The sequence below is a fragment of the Aythya ferina genome, assembly GCF_964211825.1.
Source record: "Aythya ferina genome assembly, chromosome: 1".
Lineage (NCBI taxonomy): Eukaryota > Metazoa > Chordata > Aves > Anseriformes > Anatidae > Aythya > Aythya ferina.
Genome location: NC_140296.1, coordinates 65,697,140 through 65,723,289, shown reverse-complemented (window position 1 = coordinate 65,723,289; position 26,150 = coordinate 65,697,140). Strand labels below are relative to the sequence as shown.

Here is a 26,150-nt window from a genome sequence, read left to right as displayed (position 1 = left end):
GGTTGGGTTTTCTTGTATGATACTGTGGTTGCTGGTAATGCAAATTAAATTTTATAGGATGTTTTACAACTAACCCTCTGGCTTAGCTTAGGGATTTTAACGTAGACCTGCATTTAAGCTCATATCAGTACCTCAAAACATACTATTTTATTGCCATTCCCTCTGACAACTGACAGGTGGGTGGCCTCCTCTTTCTGCGTATCACGTAGGCTCGTGTATAGATGTGCTTTCTCTTTAAATTTTTTCTTTTTTTAACGTCCAACCTGTGCTTCACTTCTGTCATTTCTTTTATCACACATGAGAGGCAGTGAGGAGAAATGTCATTTGGTGACATTCAGTCTTAGGTGAAGCTGCATGAAGTCTCGTAGCCGGAGCTTTTTCTGCGCAGCAGTGATACTATTACTCGAGCCATGGCAGCACAGTGTAGCAGTGGGTCCCCTAGGGTTGATGTTGTATGTGCTGAAAGAGGTGTACGTGGCTTAGTTTTTCCAGGGGATTGTTTTGCTAGCATGGTTTTGTCACCTCTCTGTGGCAAACTTGTGTCAGCGTAGCTGTGTCCAGATAGGAGGTTGTGACAGCATGCTTATGCCAAAGAAGAGCTACACCTGTAGGTGGTAATGCAGGACGATTTCAACCACATTTGACAGAGAGGCTTCAAAATGAATTTTTTAAACTTCTCTGAAAATAGATGGCGGAGTGAGAAGAGACGCAGTTAATGGCCTGCAGAGAAAAAGGCTGAAATGAGACTTGAGTCTTGTCAGGCATCACAAAATCCATAAGGGAAAGTTGACTTTGAGTCAGAAGTCCATAGGAAATCAAACTTCATGAGGACAAAGCTATGCACTGGTACTGTGGCTGCTTTCTTTCAGAATCACAGATATCACTTTGCTCTTCTAAAGACAAGTGACATTGCAGACCCTTCCAGTCAACAGTGAAAGTATTCATTGAGCCATCTGGGTCAGCGATAAAAGCCTGCTTTACTCTCGCTTTCTTTTCTGCAGTTTTTAACAGACCATAGAATTTATTTTCCTTGCATTTTTCAGATGTTGTTTTTTTTTTTTTTTATTATTATTTTTTTTCCGCTACGTTTAATGACACATTACAAGAAAGTAACTAAAAAAGGCATGCATGCGCAGATTTGTCAGCAAAAAAAAAAAGCCCTCTCATTTTACTACAGATGCTGCTCCTGATAGTTTAGTTAGCTTGCCTGAAAGGTTAAAGGTAGGACAGTGCATTTACCTGCAGTCTGGATTCCTTCTCTTGATAGAGTCTACAGGGAAGGCTTACAGACAGCAAGACTGCAAGTGAAAGGTGACCATTTATAGTCAAGTAGTTGTTCTTTCTTTATGAATCCACAGCCCTATTATAATTTGCACAACATTAACTGAGCTCCATAATTAGTAAAAGCAGATTCATTCTGAAAATTAGCTTTAACACATGCAGTGCAGGTGATAAGTATGTGACCTCTTTGCTGGCTCTGTTTCTTAAAAGATGGAGAAGTGGAGCTAAAAGAGTAGTATTTTGTTTAGGGATACCAAGTATCTGCGGTGCATGTTTAATTTCTTCATATTCCATCAGGTGTTGGAAAATACTCAGTCTATAATAGTGTCTGCTATGCATAATTAAATTTCTGTTATAAAAATATAAAAGCTGCTTAAGCACTGGCAGGAGAATTATCAAGCTTTACATTTCAAACAGAAATAATTCTTTCTGATGAGTGCTTACATTGAGCATGTGAGCGCTCCATGTCTTCTACTGTTAATCAGTCTGTGCAGTGTATTTCCAAAGTAAGCATCACAGGATTCTGTCCTTCACTAGAGTTTTAGGTATAGTTTAATAGAAGCTAAACCTTGTAAAGTTCTAAACTGGAAAATAAGTTGACTTGTTAATCCTTCTCCTGGATGTTGTGGAAGCAGAATTGCCTCTTATCGATGCTTTTATTTGGGAATGAAAAGTTAAGCTGTGCATTACAACTGTATTTCTGGAGGAGAAAAAAAAAAATCCAGCAAATTGATATATAACTCTGCAGAAGTCTACCAATTGCTTTTTAATTGGTATTACAGACCTTGCTCTGAAGCTGAGATGTTTTATTCTCCTATGTGTGAATACGTGGTATGAAGTTTCTCTAATTGATTTGCTTTGCCCATTCCATTTGATGTATCATTTTTCACAATATTTCATAATTTGTGCTCATTTCTAATGAACAGAGTCGTTAGGACAGGCATGTCTAAGTACAACTGACAGCTAACATTAGGTGCCAGATGCAGTTTATAAAGCTATGTAGAACTGCAGAGAACAGTTTAAATAAATTAGCACCTGTACATTAGTCTCACTTGCTGGTAATTTATAAGCGAATCAGTAGAGATGACATTTAGGTAAGTCATTGATCAAGTTAACAGCTGCATACCCACTGCCCAGCTGGGATACCTAATTAATAGAGATTGCAGTCCTGACCCAGTGCTTTTTCCCAGTCGAGGCTGTAATCCTTTTATTTTTTGATTTAACTTTAACTTATGGTTGTAGTAAACAGCCCACCTTCATTTTCCACTGTCAGTCCTGAGATATTCTACTTTAAAGACCAGAAATCTAAGTAAGATTAATATAGGAAAAGCATCTTAATCTCTGTGACCTATTTATATGCCGGTATTTTTATTATTCATTTCCATGCAGTTGCTAAATGCTCTCTAAGATAGGAGGAGTTCATCATGAAGCCGTACTCTTCCCCATAAGTTAGCAAAACTTGAAAGCTGGAAATGTGTTAATTTTCTTTTGCTGTCTGCTGTATGACCTAATAGATTGTTGTCAAGCAGATGGGGAAAAAAAATCTAAAATACACATTTAGAAATAAATATCTTCACTTAATATATATTGTTGCAAAAGTACCAGTAAGGCAGCATTTTCAGCATGAAAATGTTATAAACGTGAGAGGCTTTGTTCCTTAGTGGGTATGGTTTCTTTCAATGAATTAAGACTTCTCTAATGAAAAATGGGTGATACTGGGTTGCTTTTAAAAATGGCTCAGAGCATCTGATTTCTAAGTAGCGTTCCAGTTTTAGCAACCCAGCCTGTTAGAAGTGAGTGAATATTAACATATGTGAAATGTCAGGAGCGTTACTCAGAACAAAATACGTTTCTGAACTTCCTCGTGTCTGTAAGAACATGATGTCCAGCACTGTCCTTACCAGAAACACTGGGGTTTGCACTGTTTATTTAAATAGTTAGTTGAATCTAGAATACTTTTATAAAACTTCATTTTAGTGGAGACAAACTCCACATCAGTCCATTTGAACTGATGACTGCTATTTTTTTTTTCTTCTTTCGAATACTGTTCAGTCTTTTAAAAAGTTACAGTGAAAATAAAGAAACAAATATTTATTTCTTTCAAAAGCTTTTTGCTGTCTAAGCTCTGGACAAGATATCACCTTTCTAGTTTTGAAAATGTTTAATTAACATAATTTAATGTTAAAAGAAGTGTGTTTTGTTTTTGGTTTTTTTTTTGCATTTAATGGCTGTATTTTTTTCTCAAGTGATGGGGTTAAAATGCTGTCTTTCTGCTTTTCTATCCACATCAGAATTTATATTTAAAAAAGCGAGCTGGATTCTTGAGCCTTCTATGCCAAGGAAGATGCTGCTGCAAGGCAGCCCACCTGGGGTGGAGTTTTTTTTGAATATTTATTTTCTACAAAACATATTTTTTCAGTGGATGCTCCTTAGCTTATTTACACGTGATTTGAGCAATGAAAATTAGAATGTTTTGTGTTTGAGAAAAGCTCGGGAAGGCACTTGGGCAAGATGAATTTGCCCTGTCAAATCTCCCCAATTCATGGCGGGTAATTTAAGGATTGAAGTGCCTCAGTGTCCCTCCCCTACCCCAGTATGACTCGGTCAGCTCTGTTGAAATTAAGGTATCAAAGTCCTCAAGGTATTTCTTAAAAAAAAAAAACAAAAAAACAAAACAAAACAAAACAAAAACAACGAAAGCAACCCTTCCTGACCCAGCTGAACCTCTCTCACTCAGAACTAAAGTCTGTTGAGCTTTGAGAAAAGCTTCCTGGCTTGTAGGTAGGAAGGGGAGCGAGGACGAGGAGTCAGCATGTGCAGCATCCACGATGAGGAGGGAAGCTGAGGGTGTGGCAGGTATGTTGGATTTGCACAACATGCCCCATGCAGCGCCGGGCAGTTTATTTAATGAATTGTTTTGCATGTAATTTGGTTGAAGGACTGCCAGATACAATTTTTGATAGGGATAGAAGCTTGTTCTCATTATGCCTACTGGCTCGAATTCAGACTTTCTAACTGGAAGGGAAATACTATGTGGTCCTTCAGCAGTGTAGCAATGTCTGAGATAAACCATCTTGATACTAATGTGTATTCGTTGTGATTTAGCATTTTAGCAGGTGTGATTACAAATGGTTTTTTCCTCTTTTTTTTCTGAATGGCTCAACAGAGTTTAAAAACAAACACCTTCAAATCCTTAGAGGAAACAGGTACTTTTTTTTTTTTTTTTTTGCAGCAACTCATAGCAAATGCAGACTGTACCCATTCCACCTTTTTTTCCAGCAGTTTACATAGTCATTTTGGAAACACCATGCTGTTACTATGTACATGGATTTTTAAGCATTTCTGTTGAAAATAATTATGGCTGTGCCTTTTCTAGAAAGCTGTGTTTTATTTCAGAAAACAATGGGAATAGTGGGGTTTAACTGAACTGTGAAGGAGTAGCCCAGAATCTGTGGAGGTTAGAGGAGAATGGATGAATCTTGCCTACCTGAAATGATAGCCTAAGGAAAGCATCTCTTGGTCAAATTCAGTAAAAACTGAGGGCACAGCTATTTAACATGAAGAAAGTCTTCTGAATAAAGGAGAGCAAGACTTCACTTGTAGTCTGTTGCATCCCCGGATAGTTCTGAACAGGTTGTAAAGGCAAATACTCCCTGATAGAAATACTCCAAATAACTTCCCATAAGAAAAGAGAGGGCAGGAAGACTACTTATTTTCATTTTGGGAAAAACAAAAACCCCAACAGCATAAAAAAGAAACTTATAAAATAGGACTATTATTCTTTGGCTAGTTGATGTGTAGAGAGCTAAAAGTAGGTGTTAAGATTCCTTAATGCAGGGTTTGTTTATGATTTAGCATGAAAGACATGCGACTCAAGCAATATAAAATAAACTTCCAAGATGTAGCACATTTCAGATGACAGACACTCTCCATTATAAATGGTAAACTGTAAATTTGGCATTTATTAAGGTGTCAGTAGCTGTTTTGATTGAGATTCCGGAGATGCTTGTATAACGTCTACCTCTTAAGTACACGCACAGTCAGTCTCAATATCCTGTAATAAATTCTTTTAATATATTATATAATGTGTTTGTTTAACATCATTTGGCTCACAGCGGATTTCTCTATTGTCATCATAATTAATCCCCATTTGTTCATAAATAGGTGTTCACCTACTGTGTGTATGCATAAAATGCCCATTGACTAACAAATGGGAATACAGTAGTCACTAAGAGAAACAAAATTACCATTTCATAAAATCAAGTTAAGCCTTTTGTTTGCTTCAGAATTCTCAAAATTTCTGTTCAGAATACCAGTAGGGGATTAATGAAAGTAATAGGTTAGGTCCTTTTACACTCCATGCATATTAAATCTGTTGAAGCACTGACAAACTACTCCATGTCCATGGAAAAAACGATCAGCAAATAATAGCCCTAAGGTTGCCTGACTAACAAAGAGGCATTCTTCTTAAGAGCAGATTTTTAATTGTGATTTTATTGTAATTCTACTTTTCCTTACTGTCTAGTGGAAATATAAGTGAGACGACAGCCAGAGGGTTTTATTCAGTTATTCCATGTTATTGTACAAGCAAATGACTTCTATCTCAAGTTCTACTGCCTGCTGTCTGAAGTTGACCACAATCGCCAGAGCCATGCATCTGGGGGGTTTTGGTGGCTGTCTTTGTCTCTTCCATTTCTGAAAACAAATGGAAATGAACAGCTCTCATATGTTAGTAATGTTTTATAATAAGTTTTCCCTGTTCAGAAATGTTCAGAGATGTTCAAAAGCTGCCTGGAGATGCTCCTGGGCAGCCTGCTCTGGGCTGCCCTGCTTGAGCAGGGGTTGGAGTAGGTTGCCTCCAGAAATCTCAACCCCCAACCATTCTGTAAATACAAATATAAACATTTATGTTTCAGTTGCACTGAAAAGGGACAGTAAAATGATGTTGAATGGAAACACATGCCATTGGGTTTAACCTTGTAAGCTGCTTTGCTTTGCATTTTGCCAGAATGACTTTGAATTTTGTCATTCCTACTTTATTTGTTGGAGACAAATAATACAAAGTTTATATATCACAGGAAACGCAGAATATTGGTTAAGTAAAAGAAAGTGATGCATCTGGTACATTGAACTCCGTACTAACAGTGGTAAATCATGGGTGTGTAATGTCATACTTGTTTCTAAATTGTTTTACCAAACCCTTAGGTATCGAGAAAGTGGGAGAACTAATGTTTTAAAAAAGAAAAATGGCATTTAGGAGTCTTGCTTTGCTGCGCTATTAGTTCAACTTCAGCAAAGATTGCAGTGATTCACAGTTGTTTCCAAATGCAGTGTTTAATGAAATGCTTATTTAGGGTATGTAAAGTATCTTCTAAAAGCAACGTTTGTTGTGGCAGTAGACTTTGGGAACCTAAGTCTATAGAAACTGGGCTTCCAAATTTGCAAAACTTTGTGTCCAGTTGTTTTGTGTTTGAATAAGTACAATTCTCATGCTCAGTTTGTCAGGAGGCACTATTAACAATCTCTGCTATTTTCAGAAAGATGAATAAAATGTAATTTCTCATAGAAGTTGCAGCATTTGAAGTTTTAAGGAAGAATGAGTGTTGCATTTACTTATTAAAAAGGTGGTCTTTGCACTCGAGTAGTTCTGGTGAGTCATTGTAAATGTGTACTGTTATAAAAAAATAAACTTTGCAAAGGAATGTTCACTCATTCTGATATATTAGATCGCAACCTTCATAATGAGATTTTTTACTCCACCTGCGGATTCCTGAGGAAACTGCTTTTCTTTTCCACACAGCAGATATGTGGCAGTTGTTGTTAACTGTTTTGCTTATGTATGTGCAAAAATTGTTCAATTTTCTGTATGAGAAAGTACCTAAGCAATGTTGTGATGCTTCTTTTATGGAAAAATTACATATGTGATCTCTGCTTTCAGAGAGCTATTGCCTATCTCTTTCCTTCGGGCTTATTCGACAAACGAGCCAGGCCCATGATGAAGGTAGGAATTCTTGTTGCATTTTTGAATAACCATAGCATGGTATTTCAAGTAACTTTTTCCTTTTGATGATATTTATTTATTTATTTGCAGCATCCCACAGAAATTTTTCCAGAACAGAGGAGTAAGTGTTCATAATATTTTTTTCCATATTCTTTTTCGAAGTATTAAGAAAATTTGTATATGTAGAATGCCTTATTTTCACAAATTTATTTTTATTAGTAACAATGTGGGGGAGGAAACTGATAAGACATGAGCAGTACAAAGCCTGATCTAGTATTCTAGCTTTTAGGGTAAAAAAAAATAAAATAAAAATACTGCTGGGTTCTGGAACACCAGTAGCCCTTTGAGGCATAGTGTGAACTGATTATGGATAAATGTTTTTCATTATTTAAAAATAAACAGCAGGTAGAATGACGTGCAAAATCTGTTGAAGTCACTGGAAAACCTTTTGTCGAATTCAATAGCTTTTTTGTCAGTGCTGTCTATCACATCCATAAAATATTCATTAATGCTATTTTAAACCAAAAGTTTTCCTGGTACCTTTGGTGCTCTAAAAGCAGAGAAATTACAGCCTTAAAATTGCCAGTTGAGAGAATAGGGGGTGATGTGAATGGAACCTCTTCCCATCACGTCTCATCTTTGACCTGGAAGTCTTAAATCTGCATTCGATCCATACAGTCTTCGGCCTTGCTTCCTGAGGCACCCAGAGGTCAGTGATGTGCCAATATGTTGTTTAGTGAGAACCTGGTTGAAATCACCAAATTAAATTTTACAAAGAATTTTACAAAGTTGTTTTTCATTTTTTTGGCTGTTTAGCATGAACTCTTAGCATGGATGTGAAATTCTCTATTTGCTGAACTATTGAGTCCCATTTAGAAACTTCTAATAATCAGTGTAATCCCATCATTTTCCTTCTTTTATTCCTTCCTTCCTTTTACTGTTCTGGAATCAATAGATTCTTTTTGAATTTTGTGCATCTTCTAGAAAGATCTCTGCATTGCTAGAAGTCTTGGAATGTTAGCTATTAAATGGTATCACACATTAATTTCTAACTTCACAGTATCATGAAATAGAAAGTAGAATGCAAAGGGTAAGACAGTTAATCATAATTATGCGATTTTAAAATCTAAGCTACTACTGTATATGTTTCCAGGACCAAAGAGTTATTTGAGATTCTAACTCTGTCCTGAGAACTAGGGTTAGTGTAAATGTATGTGTCTAAAATTAAACAATTTTCAATAAATATCTTCTTTTTTTAAGGCAGCTTTTCTTGACTGTGCATTACATCTTTAAGAATTTGGAAGTACAAAACCATATACTTCAGAATGTTTCCTGAATAGGGATTTCAACTAAACGTGCTTTCACAGCCACATAAAGAGAAATTCATACATTCCCCCAGTAGTATACCTGGTTAAATACCCCCAGTGTTCTTTGTTTTTTTTTTTTTTTTTTTTTTAATTTTACATCTTTTTATTCCACTTCTGCTGTATTCTGTGTTAATGTTTCAGTGCAATACACCAGCATACTTATCAGACAGGTTCTTGGAGTCTTATCTTTTGTCTGTAGTTTGCTTCAGCTGAACTTACTGGATAAAATGGCTGGCAGTTTCTTTACAGTTCAATCTTTTAAAAGCTCTCAGGTGTTTATTTTTGTTAGTTTTCTGTGTTTGGAAGAGATGGGTGTAATGTTAAGACACTTAAATTTGATACATAATTTTTTCTTAAGTTGAAATTCATGTCCATAAATAGCTTTTTTTTTTTTGATAAATAAGGTAATCTGGATGTGATGAATTAAACAAAGCCTGTTTTGTTGCTGTACTAATTATGTAAAGCATAGCATAGGTCTTGTGTTTAAATATCCCACAGGCATCAACATGAACAAGCTTTAAAATCTCCCAAGTTCTGAATATTTGCAGTTACATGCAAAAGACAATTGTATGAATACTAAATTTGTTTTAGATGTGTTATACTAGTAAGTAATTTGTTCAGAGTTTAAAGCACTGTTTTCCAGAGCAGTTAATATTTAGCCTTTTGCCATCATTATGTAGATTTCAATTGTCCCTTAATTTGTACTTCTTTCTATTCTAAAATGGATATTTGCATCTGTAATACCAACTACACAGTCTTTGAAAGTTCATTTAAGATGTGCATGAGGGATTCCCTTGTGTTAAAAGATGTTTAGAAGTATTAAATATTTACTTATAATTGCAGCTAGAGTTTTGATTTTTTGTTTGTTTTTACCAAGGTAGTCTAAATCATTAGATTTCCAGACAGGTTGTATACCCACAAAATGTCATTGTTCTCTGATATTTTAAAGGGTAATCAGTATTATGGAAGAGGTTTGTAACTGCAATTAAATACAAATATATATATATATATATATTATTTTTTTTTTAATGAGTGTATATTGCTTTCTTGTCTAATCTTGCTTTTCATTAGAAATCCAGTGGGGAGAAGATGGCCGGCCATTTCACTTCCTCTTTTATACCGGCAAGCAGTCATACTACTCATTAATGCATGTAAGTATGGTACCTGTAGTAAATAATGTTAGTTCCCAGTCAAGGACACGTTATTCTAGGGATGTGTATTAGGAGCTCCTGACTTTACTCAGTGTTTTCACGGTAGGCCATATCAGCACTGAACATGAAAGAAATGCTAATTTTTGCCACAATATCTATTACTAGGGGTGTTTTTATGTCAAGTTTAAGAGAACAGAGGATAATAGTTCCTGCTTATTTTTTGGTTTATTTTACAGTTTTGACTATGATCTGCATCTGAATAGTCTGACCGCTTTCTTATAGGCTGTACCCGCTTAGTAGCATAAAGTTAGTAGTGGAGAATGTGTAAACAACAAAACCAGCTAGTCCTAAGAAAAATCGCTGTAGAATAAAAAAAAAAAAAAAAAAAAAAAAAATTGTTGGTTTTTTTTTTTTCCCCTTGAAGGGCAAAGCTATAGGAAATGTTATTTGTGCTGACATTTAGTATGAAGAAAATTTGCATTTAAACTGCTTAATTGATTTTTCTAAGACTGTTTCATTCATGCAAACTTAAGGCTTTTTCTGATTAGCATGGTTCCAGGAGTAAAAGATCTGCATCTGTTTACCTTTATGGTAGGGTCTCATTATGTTCTATCAGATACAGCTTCTGAGTCTTCACGTGGATTATGAATAGGCACTTCATATCTGTGACCATCAATAGCGCAAGCATTATCTACCTCCTTAGAAGAGTTTATGCATGTTTCTTACGTGTACTTATAGGAAATGAAAGCATTAATGCTGTATGCAGAAATATTTCACTGGACAGTCACTTTGGATTTTGTTTCCTCATTAGATAGTCTTAAAAAGTTATTTCTGTGATTAGTCTGTTCTCAAAAGAATAAAATTTACGTTGTTGAAGTCAGTCCACAGTTTTACGGAGTGCCATGATTTTATTAGAATTATCTGATGTTTATTTGTGTACTGCGTACCCAAAGGACAAAATCCCCACTTGTCAGGTACATTTATTTCTTTGGGAGAATAAAAAACAGCCCCCCTCTTTTTTTTTTTTTTTTTTTTTTGCTGTTGACCTTGGGCAAATGAGCTTCTTGCCCTGGCAGAAATGAAATGAATGATAAATGTAGAGTGTATCTTTGCTGAGTAATGGAGCTGCAGCATAGGCTTTCCACAGAGGTTTTCTCCTGCACAGCCTGAGGCAGCCCGAGGACCCCTGCTGTTCATTTAAATAGGTATGTCAAATCTGCCTCGAAACGCCGCTGGTTTGATCTGTGGTAATATTTGTGAAGGTTCCATATGGACTTGAGCCCCCTGCAGTGCTAAGAAATAATGTACAACGCTTCATGGTGCAGACGCAAATTTTCTCTGAAAAGGGATGCAATGCTGCGTTTTAGCTGTCGGAGAGGATGATGGAGCTGACGCGCTAGGCCTGTCAACTTGTTACACGGATGGGTTGCACGCAGCGAGGCTGTGGAAAATCTGTGCCTTTTAACTTTTCTACTTAATCACGGTTGTAGCATTGCCTTTAGACTGTATGCTACATTAATTCTCTTCCTGCCTTCTGCCTTTCATCCCAAGTTTCACGGAAAAAAGTAAAGCATGCAGGTCTTGTAGAGGAGCCTTATCAAACAGCTGTCATCTGACAAGCCATTTGCATTTGTTTTGGCTGAAACGGAGCAACCCAAGGGCAAGATGTTTTGTTGCATTCCATCATAATGAAGAAATTACAAATTTTACAAGGAGCACAAGTTTATTTTTAGCTCTTCCAAGCAGTTAGAAAGAGTATGCAAGTTTGCCTTGGAAATCTCAAAGAGAATAGTGTGCATCTTGTTTCTAACAGTGGCAACCACCTTCAAACAAAGCCACTTTGACAAACACAAATTTCATTAGTATAGGATATTTAAGTACTTGAGCGTTCTTAGAGTGTTTCTAAATATCTTCATTAAATAGAGTTCTGTAAGCCTGAATCCATTAAAGGAGATTTAACATTTTTTTTTTTTTTCAGTCAGCCAAATGAAAGACGAAATCTGCATGAAATTCCCAATGTTGTTTTAACCTCTTATTAGGCTAATGTGTATTTAAGAAAACATATTTGTGAGTCTCAAAGCTAATTAATTTGGCTAGGAAAAAAGAAAGGTTGTATGTTAGTACAGTGTAGTGTAAGTAATCAATCCCATTTGAGGATGTCCTTAAAATTGCTATGTTAAGTCTCATAAATTGGATAAATGTAATATTTAGCTTAAACTTGTATGCTGTTAATTACTACACAGACTCATGTGGAACTTCACTTTTATTAATTTCTGGTGGCATAAATGGTCACAGCATTGTTTGTGTAGCTAATGCTAGGGAATAATGTTACCCACCTAGTGAAAATAGAAACCATATGTATTCACGTGTATTATAACAGCCAATATACATGTTGCTATGACTTGAATATTAAACGAACTTTCATAAAGAATACTCACTTTATACTCCATTGTTGCCTTTGTTCTGCCTGTTTGAATAAAGTTTAGCTGTCAGGGAAGGACAATTTATTTTACTTTTGATACACAACAGAATGGTTACTGCATGAAACAGTTTCACAAGTATTTGCTCGTATATTTGATCATCATTTAACTTAAAGGTTTTTTGGAGAAAATGTCATATTTTAGTAATGCACAGAGCAAGACAAAATGGTCTCTTCATACCAGTCTGTGAAGCAAAATAGTAATTTTATGTAACTGCTACTTTACTTTTTTAGAAATATCAGATTGTGGATAATATATGCAATACAACATTTTAAGTTTTTTTTTTAAAAGTATATGCTGAAGTGAAAAAAAACCATGAAGAAAGGCAAAATGATATGAGCTCTGCAGCATATTTTAACCAAAATGCTACAATGCTAAATTCCCATTTAAAAAAAAAAAAAAAAGGACCAAGAAACCCTCATTTTTCTAGGGTTCCATTTGCTAATTTCTTCCCAAAATTTTTATGTAGGGTAAAAGAAGAATATTGCTTTGTGTTTTAGAAGACTTCATCCTTACACAGATCTGAAATTTGATACCTCTATTAGAAATGGAAGCATTTTAGCACATAGCCAATCTTGTAAAATCAGCTATTTTGATTGTGTACTAGCTGAGTTTACAAGACACACAGATGTGTACATTCATGAATTGGACTATTGAATCCTGAAGTGATTAGTAAAATCTTCACCTGCCAGCTTTGAAAAAGCAAGTGTGTCTTCAGACGCTTTCTTTAGCCTGTGGGGAGTGAAGATTTGTCAGATAAATTATTGGGCATTACATGCGATTCCTGATTTTGCAAAGACTCATCCATGTACTTTACTGCACAAGTGAGTGGTTCTTTAGTCTGTTGACTTCATCTCTCTACAGACATTAAATGCTTGCATTAATTTTTTTTTTTCTTAATGCTTAAGACCAAAATTTTATCTCATTAGAGATTCAAGTCCACTTTAATTGCCAGAAATATGCAGGAAATTATATTTAGAATTTGACTTCCATGCCAAAATGTTTTATAATACTATTTTCTAATTTTATTTGATTTCATCTCCTGTGTAAAGGTTTTTTAGTTAGGGTGTTGTTGGTGTTTTTTTTTTTTTTTTTTTTTTTTTTTTTTTTTTTTTTTTAATGACCATTGCTTCTATAATTTAACCTGAACATTTTAAAGAGATCATCTTAATTCCTAAAATATCATCTTTGTGCCTGGTTTGCTGATTTCCCAATACTCAAAGTATTCTGAAGCCCCTGTTCCAGGGACTTTCCAGAGATACCTGACCTGCAGCTAAATCCTTTTCCCTTCTCTTCCATCCCCACGACAGCTTCCATACTCATTCTTCTTCCAGTCTAACTACAAATGCATAAAAAAAATTCTTGGTGTCAGGCACATCTCATACCTTCTAACCCAAACCTTGTGCCTCTTTTGCCTGCACAGAAAACTTTTTTGCAGCCTAATAGTCAGCTCTGAATAGAGCTGTTAACATTATGAAAGATTATGTGATATGAATGATACCCAAAGTAGTGCTACCATAGATCTCTAAGATAAAAAGGTGCGGATGTATTTCTGAGGTTTGGGAGTATATGAAAATATGATTTGTTATGCCCTTTTATGTGATGTTTCATGTTTGTAAAGTCAGAGTATGTTTTAAATTGAAAAATTTTCCTAGTTCCTACCTGAAATGGGTTATCTCTGTCAAAACTGAAAGATTTCTGGAAGGCATATCACTATAATATGTGAGTTCTTGTGCAGTCTCAAGGAAAAGTGGGCAGTTTTGTACTGCAGGATTTTATACTGTGGAGTTATTCCAAAAATACTTCTGTTCCACGGTGCTGTTAAAAATGTCATCGATGACCTGCGTCAAAGGCCTCAGTGAATTGTCCCTGTTTAAATGCTTCGAGTGCAGCTCAGATAGCAATCTGTTCTTAGTTCATGTACTTTAAGTACACATATTTTTAGTATGTCAGCCAGTGTTTTTTTATATCAATGGATAAATCAGCTTGGACAGTAGATGTTTGTAACTAAGCAAGTTGTTGTTTTTTTGTTTTTTGTTTAAAAAAAAAAAAAGATTGTAAACTTGCAGAAATCTCATAGCATCCTGTTGCAAGTCACGACATTACTTGTGTTAAGAACTGGAATTTCAGTGGTTAATTTTCAACAGTATGTTTCTGTCTTGCTTTTCTTTTAATATTTTTTAATATTTTAATATCTATTCTTTGTAAGTAGTACAGGAAAAAAAAAAAAAGATCCTTCCCTGTTCCCGGTAATTCCTAATCTGTAGTTTCCCTAGTATTTGCTAAAGTCGTTACATTATTAAAGTATGTGAAAGTGGTTATAAGCTTTGTACTTTCACTTGTTAATGAAAGTAAATTATTTTCCACTCAAGCACTTTGCTGTAATACAATTCTGTTTTGTTTCAATATTATTTGTAATTATTTTTCCAGATATTCCTATTTCTAGTTTAAATCACTGCTGTAATTCTTAGTATTAGATGTAATACTTTAAAACAAAATAGATTCCAAAAGTTTCTGAAATTAAGAAACTGAAGATAATTTATTAAAAAACGTGTCTCATGTAATATCTTCTGTGTGGCTTTATGGATGTTTTTGCTTTTGGTTTTCTGAAGTTGTAAATCCCTGTCACAGCATGATTTGAAGTTACATAGCTAAGAATTTTGAGAAAACTGTTGAGGGGGAAAAAAGTACTGAAAATGTAGAGCCAGTATATCTTTAATGTTTGGAGGGGAAAGGAAAAAAAAAAACAACAAATCAAACAAACAAAAAAAAACCCCACACAACTAATTCTGATTATGATAAATTTAATTGTGTATGTTTTTGTGGATGTGCCTGGCTAAGAGGGAGTTCTGATTGATACAGACTACTGATAGAGCTGACAATTCAAATGTACAAAAATCTAGCTAAATGAAATAATTTACAATTTTAAATCTCCTCACTATTTTGAGAAAGACAAGCTAAAATGCGAATGCTCTGTGAAAGATTGTGCAGTATGTTCTGGAGGCATATCCGTTATATAAACGTAGCTTCTTTTCTGTATACATTTGAGAATTTTTGTAAAAGCACGTATAAGAAGGCAACAAACTGAAGAACAACAGCACAATTCAAAATTAATTACCTTGAACTACATATGAAAATATTACACCCACTGTCTAAATGTTTATTGGTTTAGCTTTAATGTGCTCTTTTTTTTTTTTTTTTTTTTTTTTTAACTTGATAGAGCTCTGTTTTCTAACCTCTTGAGTTTTAGATGTTTGGAGACCAAAACCACATAAGCATGTTTTACATAATAAAATCAAATAACAAATGAAAAAATGCATTTAAATTCTTCTTCGTATATATTGTAGGATACTTATGAAAAACTGCTAAATGTTCAGAAACATCAAGACCAACTGGCAGCTCAAGACTTGCCACCTCAGAAGGAAAAAAAGTACGTTTCCAGTTGGATTCCATATTGATATTACTTTTCTTAAAATGCTTCAGTATGCTGTTTTTGGCACGTCGTAGTCTCCCATCCTACCTGCCTTTTATTCCGTTAACACATTCTCAGACTTTTTCCCTATTCCCTGACTGAATATTTGTATGTTAATTTCAGGTTGAAAGGTCTGTGTGTAATCTGTGTGTGTGGAGTGCTCACTGCTGAAATAGGGAACCCCCAACTATATTTCTTGCTATTTAATATTTCTCAGCTCTTTTCAATGTTCTCTGCTATATAAAAATTCAAAAGTGTGACTTGAAAATATGTAGAGAATATCCAGTATTCTTTGTCCATATACGAAGTTTCCTAATTATTTCTTTAGTAAAGTTTTTTGAAAAGGGTAGTAAGATTTTTATGAGAAAATAAGGCCTGTGTAAATATCAAATATGTTGTTTAACTGTTGGAAAAACCTAATATCTGAAGCTGAGCTTTTTAATAGTCTTTCATTGATTGCTGTTCTTGAGTATTTTTACTTACCAATGTTGATTCTGAAGAGCATCAAAATAGTTAATTCCACTATTTTTTTCTAATGGCTTTGTACAGCTGAATCATCAAAGCTGTACTTATTTTAGAAAAGTTTATTTGGTTCGGTTTGTTCTAATATCACCATTAACGGTAATTGGATTTGGTTTCCCTTCTTTTCTTTAACTTTTCTGGTGTGCATAGTAAGCTTTTTAGCTTGGCCATAGCCACTGGACAGAAAAGATGCATGTTAACCAGAACAAGCTGTGAAATACTATAGTTGTTGGTTTCTCAGTGCATACTGTCAGGGTTGTCTTTGAAATGGATATATGTTTTATAAACTGTTCACTTCTCTTAGGCTGCATTCTTGATCTTTTTTTTAAATATATTTTACTCTTTCTGCAAAGATCTTGATATATTGGAATGTGAAATCAAGCAAGTATCTAAAAGAAATGGATACAGCTAGGAAGGTTTGTTTTCAGTGTTTACCAATTTTTATATAGTTACAATTCAGACACTGGAAAAAAATTTTGATTTATGTTCTTGCTGTGTATTTTCTGGCCAGGTTTGTGCGCCGTTCCAGTTGCACATCGTGTTGGTTTGTCACTTCTTAATCTCAGCCATTTATCATTTATGTTAGGAAGAGAAGGGGTTAATTTGTTGAGATTATTTCCTTCTTAAATACCAGAAGTGCATCTTTGTTCATGGTGTGTGTGTGTGTATATATATAGTGTCCTGTGAGCCACAGAATGTTTTATTATAGATCTGTATTAGTTTCTAAGCAGACGAGAACAAATGAATTTAGTTTCTTGGTGTATGCTGCTGAAAAATAACCTTAGAGAGCTCAGCCAGTGGATTTACTGATGTGAAAAATGACCTAAAGGTGGTCAGGGTTGAAAGTTTTTGTTTTCCTCTGTTATGTTTGTAAAAACTCTGAGAATTTAAAGCGTTTAAGGGATGTAGTACTTCCTTTGAGATTAGCCTCAATAATTTATCTCCTCAATGTAGGTAGGGGCTGGTAGGAACTGTTTTTGTTTTTGTTTTTTCCAGCAAGCAATCTGTCATGGACACACTGTAAAATTAACTGTGGGGTAGGAACCTGATCTTGAAAGACTTAAATGTGCAGAAAGCTATAAGCTTAAACTAAATAAATCACTGGCTTCACTGGAAGTAGCTATACGTAAATACATATACTATATACTTGAAGCTGTCAGGGTTAGGTACTTCTTAAGATTTCTGTTAAAACCAGCACTGTCTCTAAGTAAATATTTCTTATGCCCTGACTCAGAAAAACATGAAAATCAGAACTTCAGAAGTACTACTTAAAATCACCTTGAGTAGGAATGATTTTCTGAATCAGAGCTTGTTCATTAGGATTGCTTCTTTAAATATATATTATAAACAATTAAAAAAAAAATCCTACAGAGGTAAGAAAGTTAGTGCTTTGCCTTAAATTTACCTGATAAAGTTGATGTGTATATTCATGGTAGCATTCTGTTTTGTCAGACACTTTGTATGATACATATTTCCCAAAGACTTCACACTTTTTTTTTTTATTTGTGTTAACATCTCTGTATGAGGCTGTTTTCTTAACTTCTGCTTTTTCTATTGTTGGTTCAGTTTCTGTACTGAGCAGACCGAGTTTATATAGTAGTTAAAATACAGTATGGTTGTTACTGCTGCATTAGTACCTTGACCATACTTACTGCTAGTAGAGTTTGGTATTGAGCCAAAGAATTGGAGACCACAGGCAAAATTTTGTTGCTTAAGTTGTTTTTTTTTTTTTTTAATATCCTGCCTTCTGATGTGTTTCTTTGTTGCTAATAAACCAAACTCTTCCTAGCAGCAAATTTGTCAAACTAAGTTTTAAGCTGAGGAGAAGATAGATTATTCTTGCAAGAGTAATCTTGCTCAATATCAGACTTCAATAATATGAATAATGTGTAAATGAAATACGTAATTTTAATTTGGTAAATTCAATATGTGACGTTACCATTTCTTTCAAAAGATCTTTTAAAATCAGTGTAGGCCTTTTTCTATTTACTATGGGAATGTGATCTGTATTCATTTGTGATGGAAAATATATTTCTGAGCTAAGACTGTATGTGTGGTCCTTTGTGATGTAACTCTAATTGCATGGTTAATTAAAGGGAGGATATATGTGATATTTTAAACAGGAACCTGGTTGGCAGCAGATGGCTGACTAAGACGGAATTGGAAGAAATGTTGTTAGAAAAACTGTCGGATGATGATGTAAGTAATTAATCCTTCTAATCTTAAGGAGGCTTGTGTCTTAAAAACATGGACTCTGCATTTTTGGATACTGTAAAGGCATTACATAGAGGCAGGTGCTCTTCAAAAGAACTTTCTTTCCATAAAATGCCCATGTTTACAGCACTACTACATTATTTTCATGTTCTCTTTACCCTGTGTCCCTTTTATATCTAGCATAGTACAGAACAATTAAGGGTTTTCCATTGTTGCTAACATAAGTTCATTTTTTCTTCTGGTAGCTTTGTGGTAGGCCTTGTCTCTTTTCATCTAATTGTGTTAACAAAAATGGAGCATAGTGACAGCTTGTAATAGAAATAAATAGTTATTTATTCTAATTACAGATTAAAAACAGGGCTAGAACCTCTTCTCTTTATTTTAGGGAAAGGGTGAATGTTCAAGATGGCGAAACGTGATGGATTTGTGTAATGGTAAATCTGTAGAGGGTGTTTGACTAAATCTTAAGGCCATGATAGTGATAAAGTCACAGAGAAGGATGAACTAAGGATTCCTTTTCTTAGCAATTGGCTACAGAATCAAATATCAGAAACAAGATATAAAGCTAAATAGATCTGTGGTCTCATCTGGGATAGCTCTTTTTACATTCTCCTTGATATGAAGTATGGGAGGAGAGAAGAGGATTTTTGTAGTTTTGCCAGTATCAGTAGGCTGTATCAGTATCAAGATTTGGAGTACTTTACATGCTTCTCTGGGAATAAGACTATCAAGCCTGATAGTCATCCACTTTTCTTATTCAGAGCTTTTTCCTGCAATCCCCTAAATAGCATTAGATTTGTAACAGCAGGTTTAGTCTGTGTGACCAACTTCGGTTTTCTTCGGGAAGTTTAAGCTTGAGTATGAGAATCTAACACTGAGCATTCCAAATATTTTTTCCACTTAGAAGCAGTACTGAATCACTTTTTTGCCCTGTGCACAAGATCATTACAGAATAGCATGGCAGCAGCAAACGTACTCTTTGCTCATTTGTCATCCAGACAGTAACATGTCATGGCTTATTGTCTATGAGTAAAGTGGAAAAGTTTTCAGCAGTTTTATGTCCGTAAGTGTAAGTTAGAAGTTGCTGTTGTAAGTTCTCCATCCTGATCTACCCAGGAGATTTCAGCTATCTTGCTCCTAGTAGTAGTAGTTACAATCTCAGTGTTTTCATTAGCTTCTGTGTTTGGGATGCTTGTTTTTCCTCTTAGAGTCCCAGAAACTGGTCTAGTTGTACAACCAACCAGTTTGGTGTTCTTCTCTGCTTGGTTTTGTACACTACATGTCTGTGAAGATAGACTGCAGTAGACTATAAAAAAAAGACTTATGTCCTGGCTTCTCAACATGTGAAAACCCCAAAGCCCCACTAATGTTTAAATGCATTTGAAATACCTAGGTAAGAGCTGCTAGTGTTACCCACTCAAATTCTATTATTTTGCCACTGCAACAAAATATTCTGTGGTGTTTGCTGTATTAAACAAAATCAAAGCTATTGATTTTTTTCTTTTCACTCTGCAAATTAACTGTTATAAGCTTTCTTCATCTACAGCCACCATAATTTTTAAATTTTTGTATTATTATATTTCTGCTCTTTGAAGGCTTTGCCACAGATCTGTGTCAGATTGTTAGACAGAAGTAGCTTTTTGGGTGATGTCAAGAGTTGCAGAAGCGATTGCTAAATTACCAAAAAAAAGACTTAATTTTGTGCAGAAACTTCTAGAAGCAGAAGAGAAAATACTTTTCATAACAACTGGTGAGTTAAGAAAACTTCAAAAATAAAGATGTGATATGTATATGATAAATCCGTTTTAAAAGCTGGCATACCTTTACATCCTGTGACCCAGCTATCTGGTACTCCTGCCAGTAACACTTCATAACAGGACATCCCAGCTTTTAGCACAAATGGGTTAACACAGTGGTGTTTACTCTTTAATCACATGTTGAAGAACTTCGGAGGAGGTGTAAGGGGGAAGGAGAACCACACAGTAGCAAAGGATAATTTATTTCAAGAGGTTGCCCTTTAAGTCAAGTATCTCTTGAATTTTTAAATAGCTTGATTGTTCGGTTTAAAGGAAATCATAAACATTAAAGCAACTCAGCTTGAACAGCCAAAGATAGATAGATAGGTATTTCCTGTATATATTATGAAATATAATCATTTAAGAGGCTCAGTTTAGTGAAATAAAATTATTTCCAAGTCAATGAATATGCTGACTTACTGAAAATGAGGTAAAAATCTTTTCCTTTTGCCATTTTAATGACAACAAAAGAATGAAGACCCCCTCAATGTTTTCTTTCTAAAAGCGAGATGAACTTCATTCTCATACAATAATCCTGTGTTACAAAGGGGTTGGTGGTTATACTTTGAATTAAAGCTTCATTGTTGCCTGAAGAAAGAACCAGGTATCTTTAGTCACACAGCAAATGATGCATCTGCATGCTGTTCTTAAATCAGCATGTAGGTGCAAAAGTGTCATCTTGTCAGAAATCATCAATAAAAGTGAAGTAGGAAAGATTAAGTACATAAAAATAGAAAGTTTTTAGCAAATGCAATTACACTTGCATCCTTTAATGAAGTTCTTGTTGTCTACAGTATTCGAGATTTATTCAACTTTTACAAAAATTGGTGATGATGCCATGTGGTAACATCGAGGAGAATTATATAAAAAAGTTTTCCAGAGAAATCTCTGCGCAATTGCAAAAAGTTGTTATTGAGCCCTTGAAGTATGATGAGCAAGGAGTGGCCTTCAGCACCGGTGAAGGTAAAAATTTCAAGTTGGTTGGTAAAGATGCAGAATTTTTTTCCTCTTCCCACTAATTTCTGTATAATATTAATGTATGTACAACACAGTTTCACTATTTCTTCTTATATGCTTCTGTGTATATGGGATTTATAATTGTTAATTATGTTTTGACATACTAAGTTATGATTCAGATTGGTTTAACAAAGTCAGATTTTGGCACAGTCTGTCAGCTATTAGTTCTGATACAGTACTATCTGTGTAGAGAGGACCTCACTGTGCTGCACATTGTACAAAAAAAAAGAAAAAAGACTTTGCTGTGAAAAGTTGACTGAACGTAAAGGATGGGGAACTGGGGGATCCCAAACACATGTGGAGAATTCTGTGTTGGTTGCATAGTATAAAAGTGGTGTGCTTAGACCACTAAGTAGCCTTTATCATAACTTTTGTAGGCAATTCAAGAAATGAGAATTTTGAAGACGCAAATAACAAATAGGGCATTTCAGTATCTACAAACAGCTGAGGAAAATGCAAAGAATTTGAAAATTCTTAAATTTTCAAACAAGTTGATGAACTGTACATTATGTTACAGAGACAGGATTCAGTCACTGATACTGAGACAGGGGATGTTAGAGAGAAGCTATGAGGGCCTGTGCATCTTCTAAATACAAGTGGCTTACATTTTCAGTGAAGTGACACACAGTGGAAGAATGATATGATATGATATGATATATGATATGATATGGGTGATTGATTAGGAAAACTAATGCATCAAAAACATGGGTAGGAAAGCCTGAAGATTCTTCCTGGACATAGCACATGCAAGTCTGTGTCTGCACATGCACACTTTTTGCTGTATGTTTAAGAGGAGCATGTATTCTTAAGCAGTAGGAGGAGGATAAGAACGAAAACCTCAGAGAGCTTGAGGAGCAAAATAGCTGATGAGCTCTGTTCTCACTGGGTTGACTTCAAGATGATACGAAAACAAAGAGATGTGAAAGAGCCAAACTGGAATTTAATCCACTGTTAGTTTTCAACAGTATCTTCAGAGTAGTAGTTGCTGAAGTTCGATAAACATGCAACCCATCTTAAGAAAAGACATCTCTATAAGTTCAAGAACATTCTCGTTTGTGTCCCATCACCCCCCTTAATTAAGCAAAATGTCTAATGTGTTTCATTATTAGGGTTGCTTCCTTTCTGCCCCCAGAAGATTGGTCGTAGGCTTTAGCACAGAGTTTGTTGTGTTTTAACTTGAAGCTAATGTGTTTACAGAACTGAATTGCAACTAGTAATTTCAGAGGAAACAATGCTAAATGATGCGTAAGCGTTATTTATATCAGCATATTTAATGTTAACCTTTTCCATGTGAATATTCTTAAACTTCTGTATGATTTTATCAAGTCTTTAATATTAAAGACTTTGAAGCTGTGCTTATGGTAAAATAAGCGTTCAGCAGTCTGTTGAACACTGACTTCACCAGGTCCAGAAAGTGGTCCTGACCTTCTTAATAGTATTGATTAAAATGTATTGAAAGCTGACTGCTCACTGTCTGTATTTACTTGTTTCCTCCTTCTTTTTTATTATGTTAGCCTCCAAAAAACAAACATCTGGTACGGTTTGAAAGACTGAAGATCAGCTTAACTTCTTAGGTATTTGAAATTTTGTAGAATATTGAAGGCACATAACAGATTGCTTTTAATTCCTTTAAGGTGCAAGAAAAACTTCAAGAGCTACTGTAACAGTTTATGACAATGGGACTGGAAAAATTACGGTGAATGGAATAGATGTTTTACATTACTTCCCAGTGCTGCAGGACAGGTGAGAGCACTATGAAATGCTGTATTCTTAACGTACTGAAAATATGCCACCAAAAGTCATGCTATACTATTACTTTTGGTTCTGTATTGTATGCAGTTGATGCTGGTCTTTTTTTTTTTTTTTTTTTTTTCCCCTGTCTGTCTATTTTATGAAAATTAGTCTTGCCTCTCCTCCTAGTTTCCAGGAGTGAGCACTGTAAGAAGTGATAGGTAAGCCTTGCTCTGTTTCTTCTCTTTCCCTTTCTGCAGGGATGCAGAAACCAAGAAAGTAGGCTGTTTGGATAATTCAAATTTTGGTTGCCTTAAAAAGGACTTGCAGTTTTATTTGAACAAAAAATAATAATCAAAGGTGGCAAACCTCCTGAGAGACTTGTGAATTGTATTTGTATGTAATTACTCTGTCATACAGTAATGAGTAGAAGCAAACAAAGCAAGACACTTTATATACAGCTTCAGATCTTGAAGATGTGCGGTTTGCTATAGAAAAGACTTCTCAAAAGGGATGGAAAGCTTCCTTTGTCGACCCTATGTGATTATTTTATGTTGTGGTTTCCAAGCTCAAAAATAGAGGGAGAGATTTCTCAGTCTTTAATATTCAGATCTTGGCAGCCATAGATAATTAGTGAGACAAAATTAATTGCAAAACTGATCTTCAAGTACTTACCATTGGCAGTTTGAACATGATCCTTGCTAGTAATTTGCTTTTCATAAAATGGTTTAGGTTGGAAGGGACCTTAAATCCCATCCAGTTCCAACCCCCTGCCACGGTCAGGGACACCCCCCAGTAGACCAGGTTGCTCTGAGCCCCATCCAGTCTGGCCTTAAACACTTCCAGGGATGGGGCTTCTCTGAGCAATCTGTGCCAGTGCCTTATCACCTCAGAATTTCTTCCTTATATATAATTTAAATCTACCCTCTTCCAGTTGAAAGCTATTAGTCCTTGTCCTGCTAGAGAATTCCTCTCCTGCTTTCTTGTGGACACCTTTTAGAAGGTCTCTCTGGAGCTTCTTCTCTCCAGGCTGACAAAGTGTATTTTAGTAGGACATTAGGGATATAAATGCCTTCCTGGATCTCTGTCTGAAAGTTAACCATGTTTTTCTATATACTACAATAGGAAATATATGTAATATAATCTTACCTACATGTATATAATTTTATTTATTTATTTATTTATTTTTTAGAGAGCAGTTGTTGTTCCCTTTCCAGTTTCTTGACAGAGTTGGAAAACATGATATGGTTTGCACGGTCTCTGGTGGAGGAAGATCCTCACAGGCTGGTGCAATACGTTTAGCCTCTGCAAAAGCTTTGAGGAGTTTTGTGACAGAGAAGGAGGTGGAATCTATGAGGCAAGGTAGGAATAGAAATCTTATTTCAATGTTTCTTAGTGTGTTTCTGGTAATTAGCTGAATTAATACAAGAATCATTAAGGATCAGTGCAAATTTGAGTAGATAATCCAAGTGAAACCTTGTCTATTGTATGAATGGGATCTGAATGTAAAAATTGTTTCCAGTTTTTTTCCTAGTTTCTTCTGTGTGTGTTTTAGATTATGTAAGCATTTTTTTCATATGTTCATGACCTCTGTTAGGTCAATAAACCAGCTTATATTGCATCTATATAAAATCACAAAACATGCATGTTTATTTACTATAAAATCTGGATCAGGCGTTTGAGAGCAGTAGGATAATTAATATTTCATTTTACTTTCATAGTTGCACCTTGTTCATGTTTAAAAATACGTATTCTCAAAGTTAAACACTGGAGTGTTGACTTTAAAGGGATATTAAGGAGTGTAAGCATACTACACGGAACTGGTCAGACTAAAGGAGCTTCTTTTCTGTCTTGCTTTAGAATTGACAATTTACCTAAACAAAATAGAAATTACTTGGTATTTGGTTCTCTAGTACTTTATACCTCTCAGTGATTAGATGCCATACTGCTATAGCAAATACAAAATTACAAACAATGAGCTTTTTAACTATGTTCTTTCTGGACCAGTAGGGAATACCTGCGTGTATTACTTGCAGGACAGTTACTATTTTTCCACTCTGTTTCCACCCATGGAAGTAAAGCTGTATTCATGCTGGTATTTTTGCAGTAAGTTTCTCTGATTATAGTTCTTCAGTACTGACAAGTGTAACTTGCTGGGAATACAAATTGGCATTTTAACTCATTTGGTATCTTTAAGGACATCAGTGTGATTCCAAACAGGTTTTGGACGTTGCAAAATACAGTTTGGAGACCACTGTTTTAGAATATGCTTAGTCTTTCAAAAGGGGTGCGTGCACCCCAGGAGTGCACAAGATCTACTGTGATACAGGAAGAAAATACCAGAACTTCAGTAGTATATGTATGTAATTTGTAAATTAATGAATATACATAATAGGGGTAAGTGCTCAAAAATCTTTTATGGATAGGATTGTGCAATTAAAAAAAGCTGAGACCACTGCTCTAAAGGCTCAAAGGTTCTAAATGTGAACAAAATTCAGTTACCAAAGAAAAGTTGAAGTGTTGGAGGATCTGATTAAATTCCTTTTAGCTTGTTTTATCCTGGACTTTTCCTCTTGGCTGTCTTGAAACCCTCTATTGTCATGCACACGTACTACTCCTACAATATTAACTAATAACAGTAAACAAATGGGTGCTTCTCTGTGTTTTGTAGCTGGGCTTCTAACGGTTGACCCACGTGTGAAGGAACGAAAAAAGCCTGGTCAAGAGGGAGCACGACGGAAGTTCACCTGGAAAAAGCGATAAAGCTGAGTATTTAAAGAAAGGCAGAAAGCTCCAAGAACTTCAGAAGATACACAATTATGATTTAGAGCTGTTGTATAAATATATTTACTAATAAAGACTTCTTTCCATTATAACTGCTATGTTTTTTGTTGAAAAAGCATCTTTTTCTAAATTTATTTAAAATTGAAAAAATTCACAATTTGTCGAAATAATGCATTTTGAGTGCCAGCTTTCCATCTTAGCTGTACTGAGGTTAGTGACAATGTATGAAATTGTTGGTGGATTGTAACGTTTTGAGAAACGAGTATGTTCAGTGATTCAGCTGTCTAAATTCTGGACTTCACAGGCAGCTCCTAGACAGGTGTCTGGACAGTTT

At 35.1% G+C, this 26,150-nt stretch overlaps 1 protein-coding gene across 1 annotated transcript in view; it reads left to right on the top strand.

The window, feature by feature from the left end:
• Positions 1–25,908, top strand: part of MRPS9 (mitochondrial ribosomal protein S9) — a 30,560-nt gene extending 4,652 nt beyond the window's left edge. The window contains exons 3-11 of the mRNA XM_084518969.1: positions 7,220–7,282; positions 7,373–7,403; positions 9,721–9,800; positions 15,628–15,710; positions 18,398–18,473; positions 21,079–21,247; positions 22,936–23,044; positions 24,225–24,394; positions 25,704–25,908. Coding sequence (XP_084375095.1) covers positions 7,220–7,282; positions 7,373–7,403; positions 9,721–9,800; positions 15,628–15,710; positions 18,398–18,473; positions 21,079–21,247; positions 22,936–23,044; positions 24,225–24,394; positions 25,704–25,795 — 873 coding nt within the window. The 3' untranslated portion in view covers positions 25,796–25,908. The remainder of the gene's footprint in view (positions 1–7,219; positions 7,283–7,372; positions 7,404–9,720; positions 9,801–15,627; positions 15,711–18,397; positions 18,474–21,078; positions 21,248–22,935; positions 23,045–24,224; positions 24,395–25,703) is intronic.
• Positions 25,909–26,150: the final 242 nt, after the last annotated feature.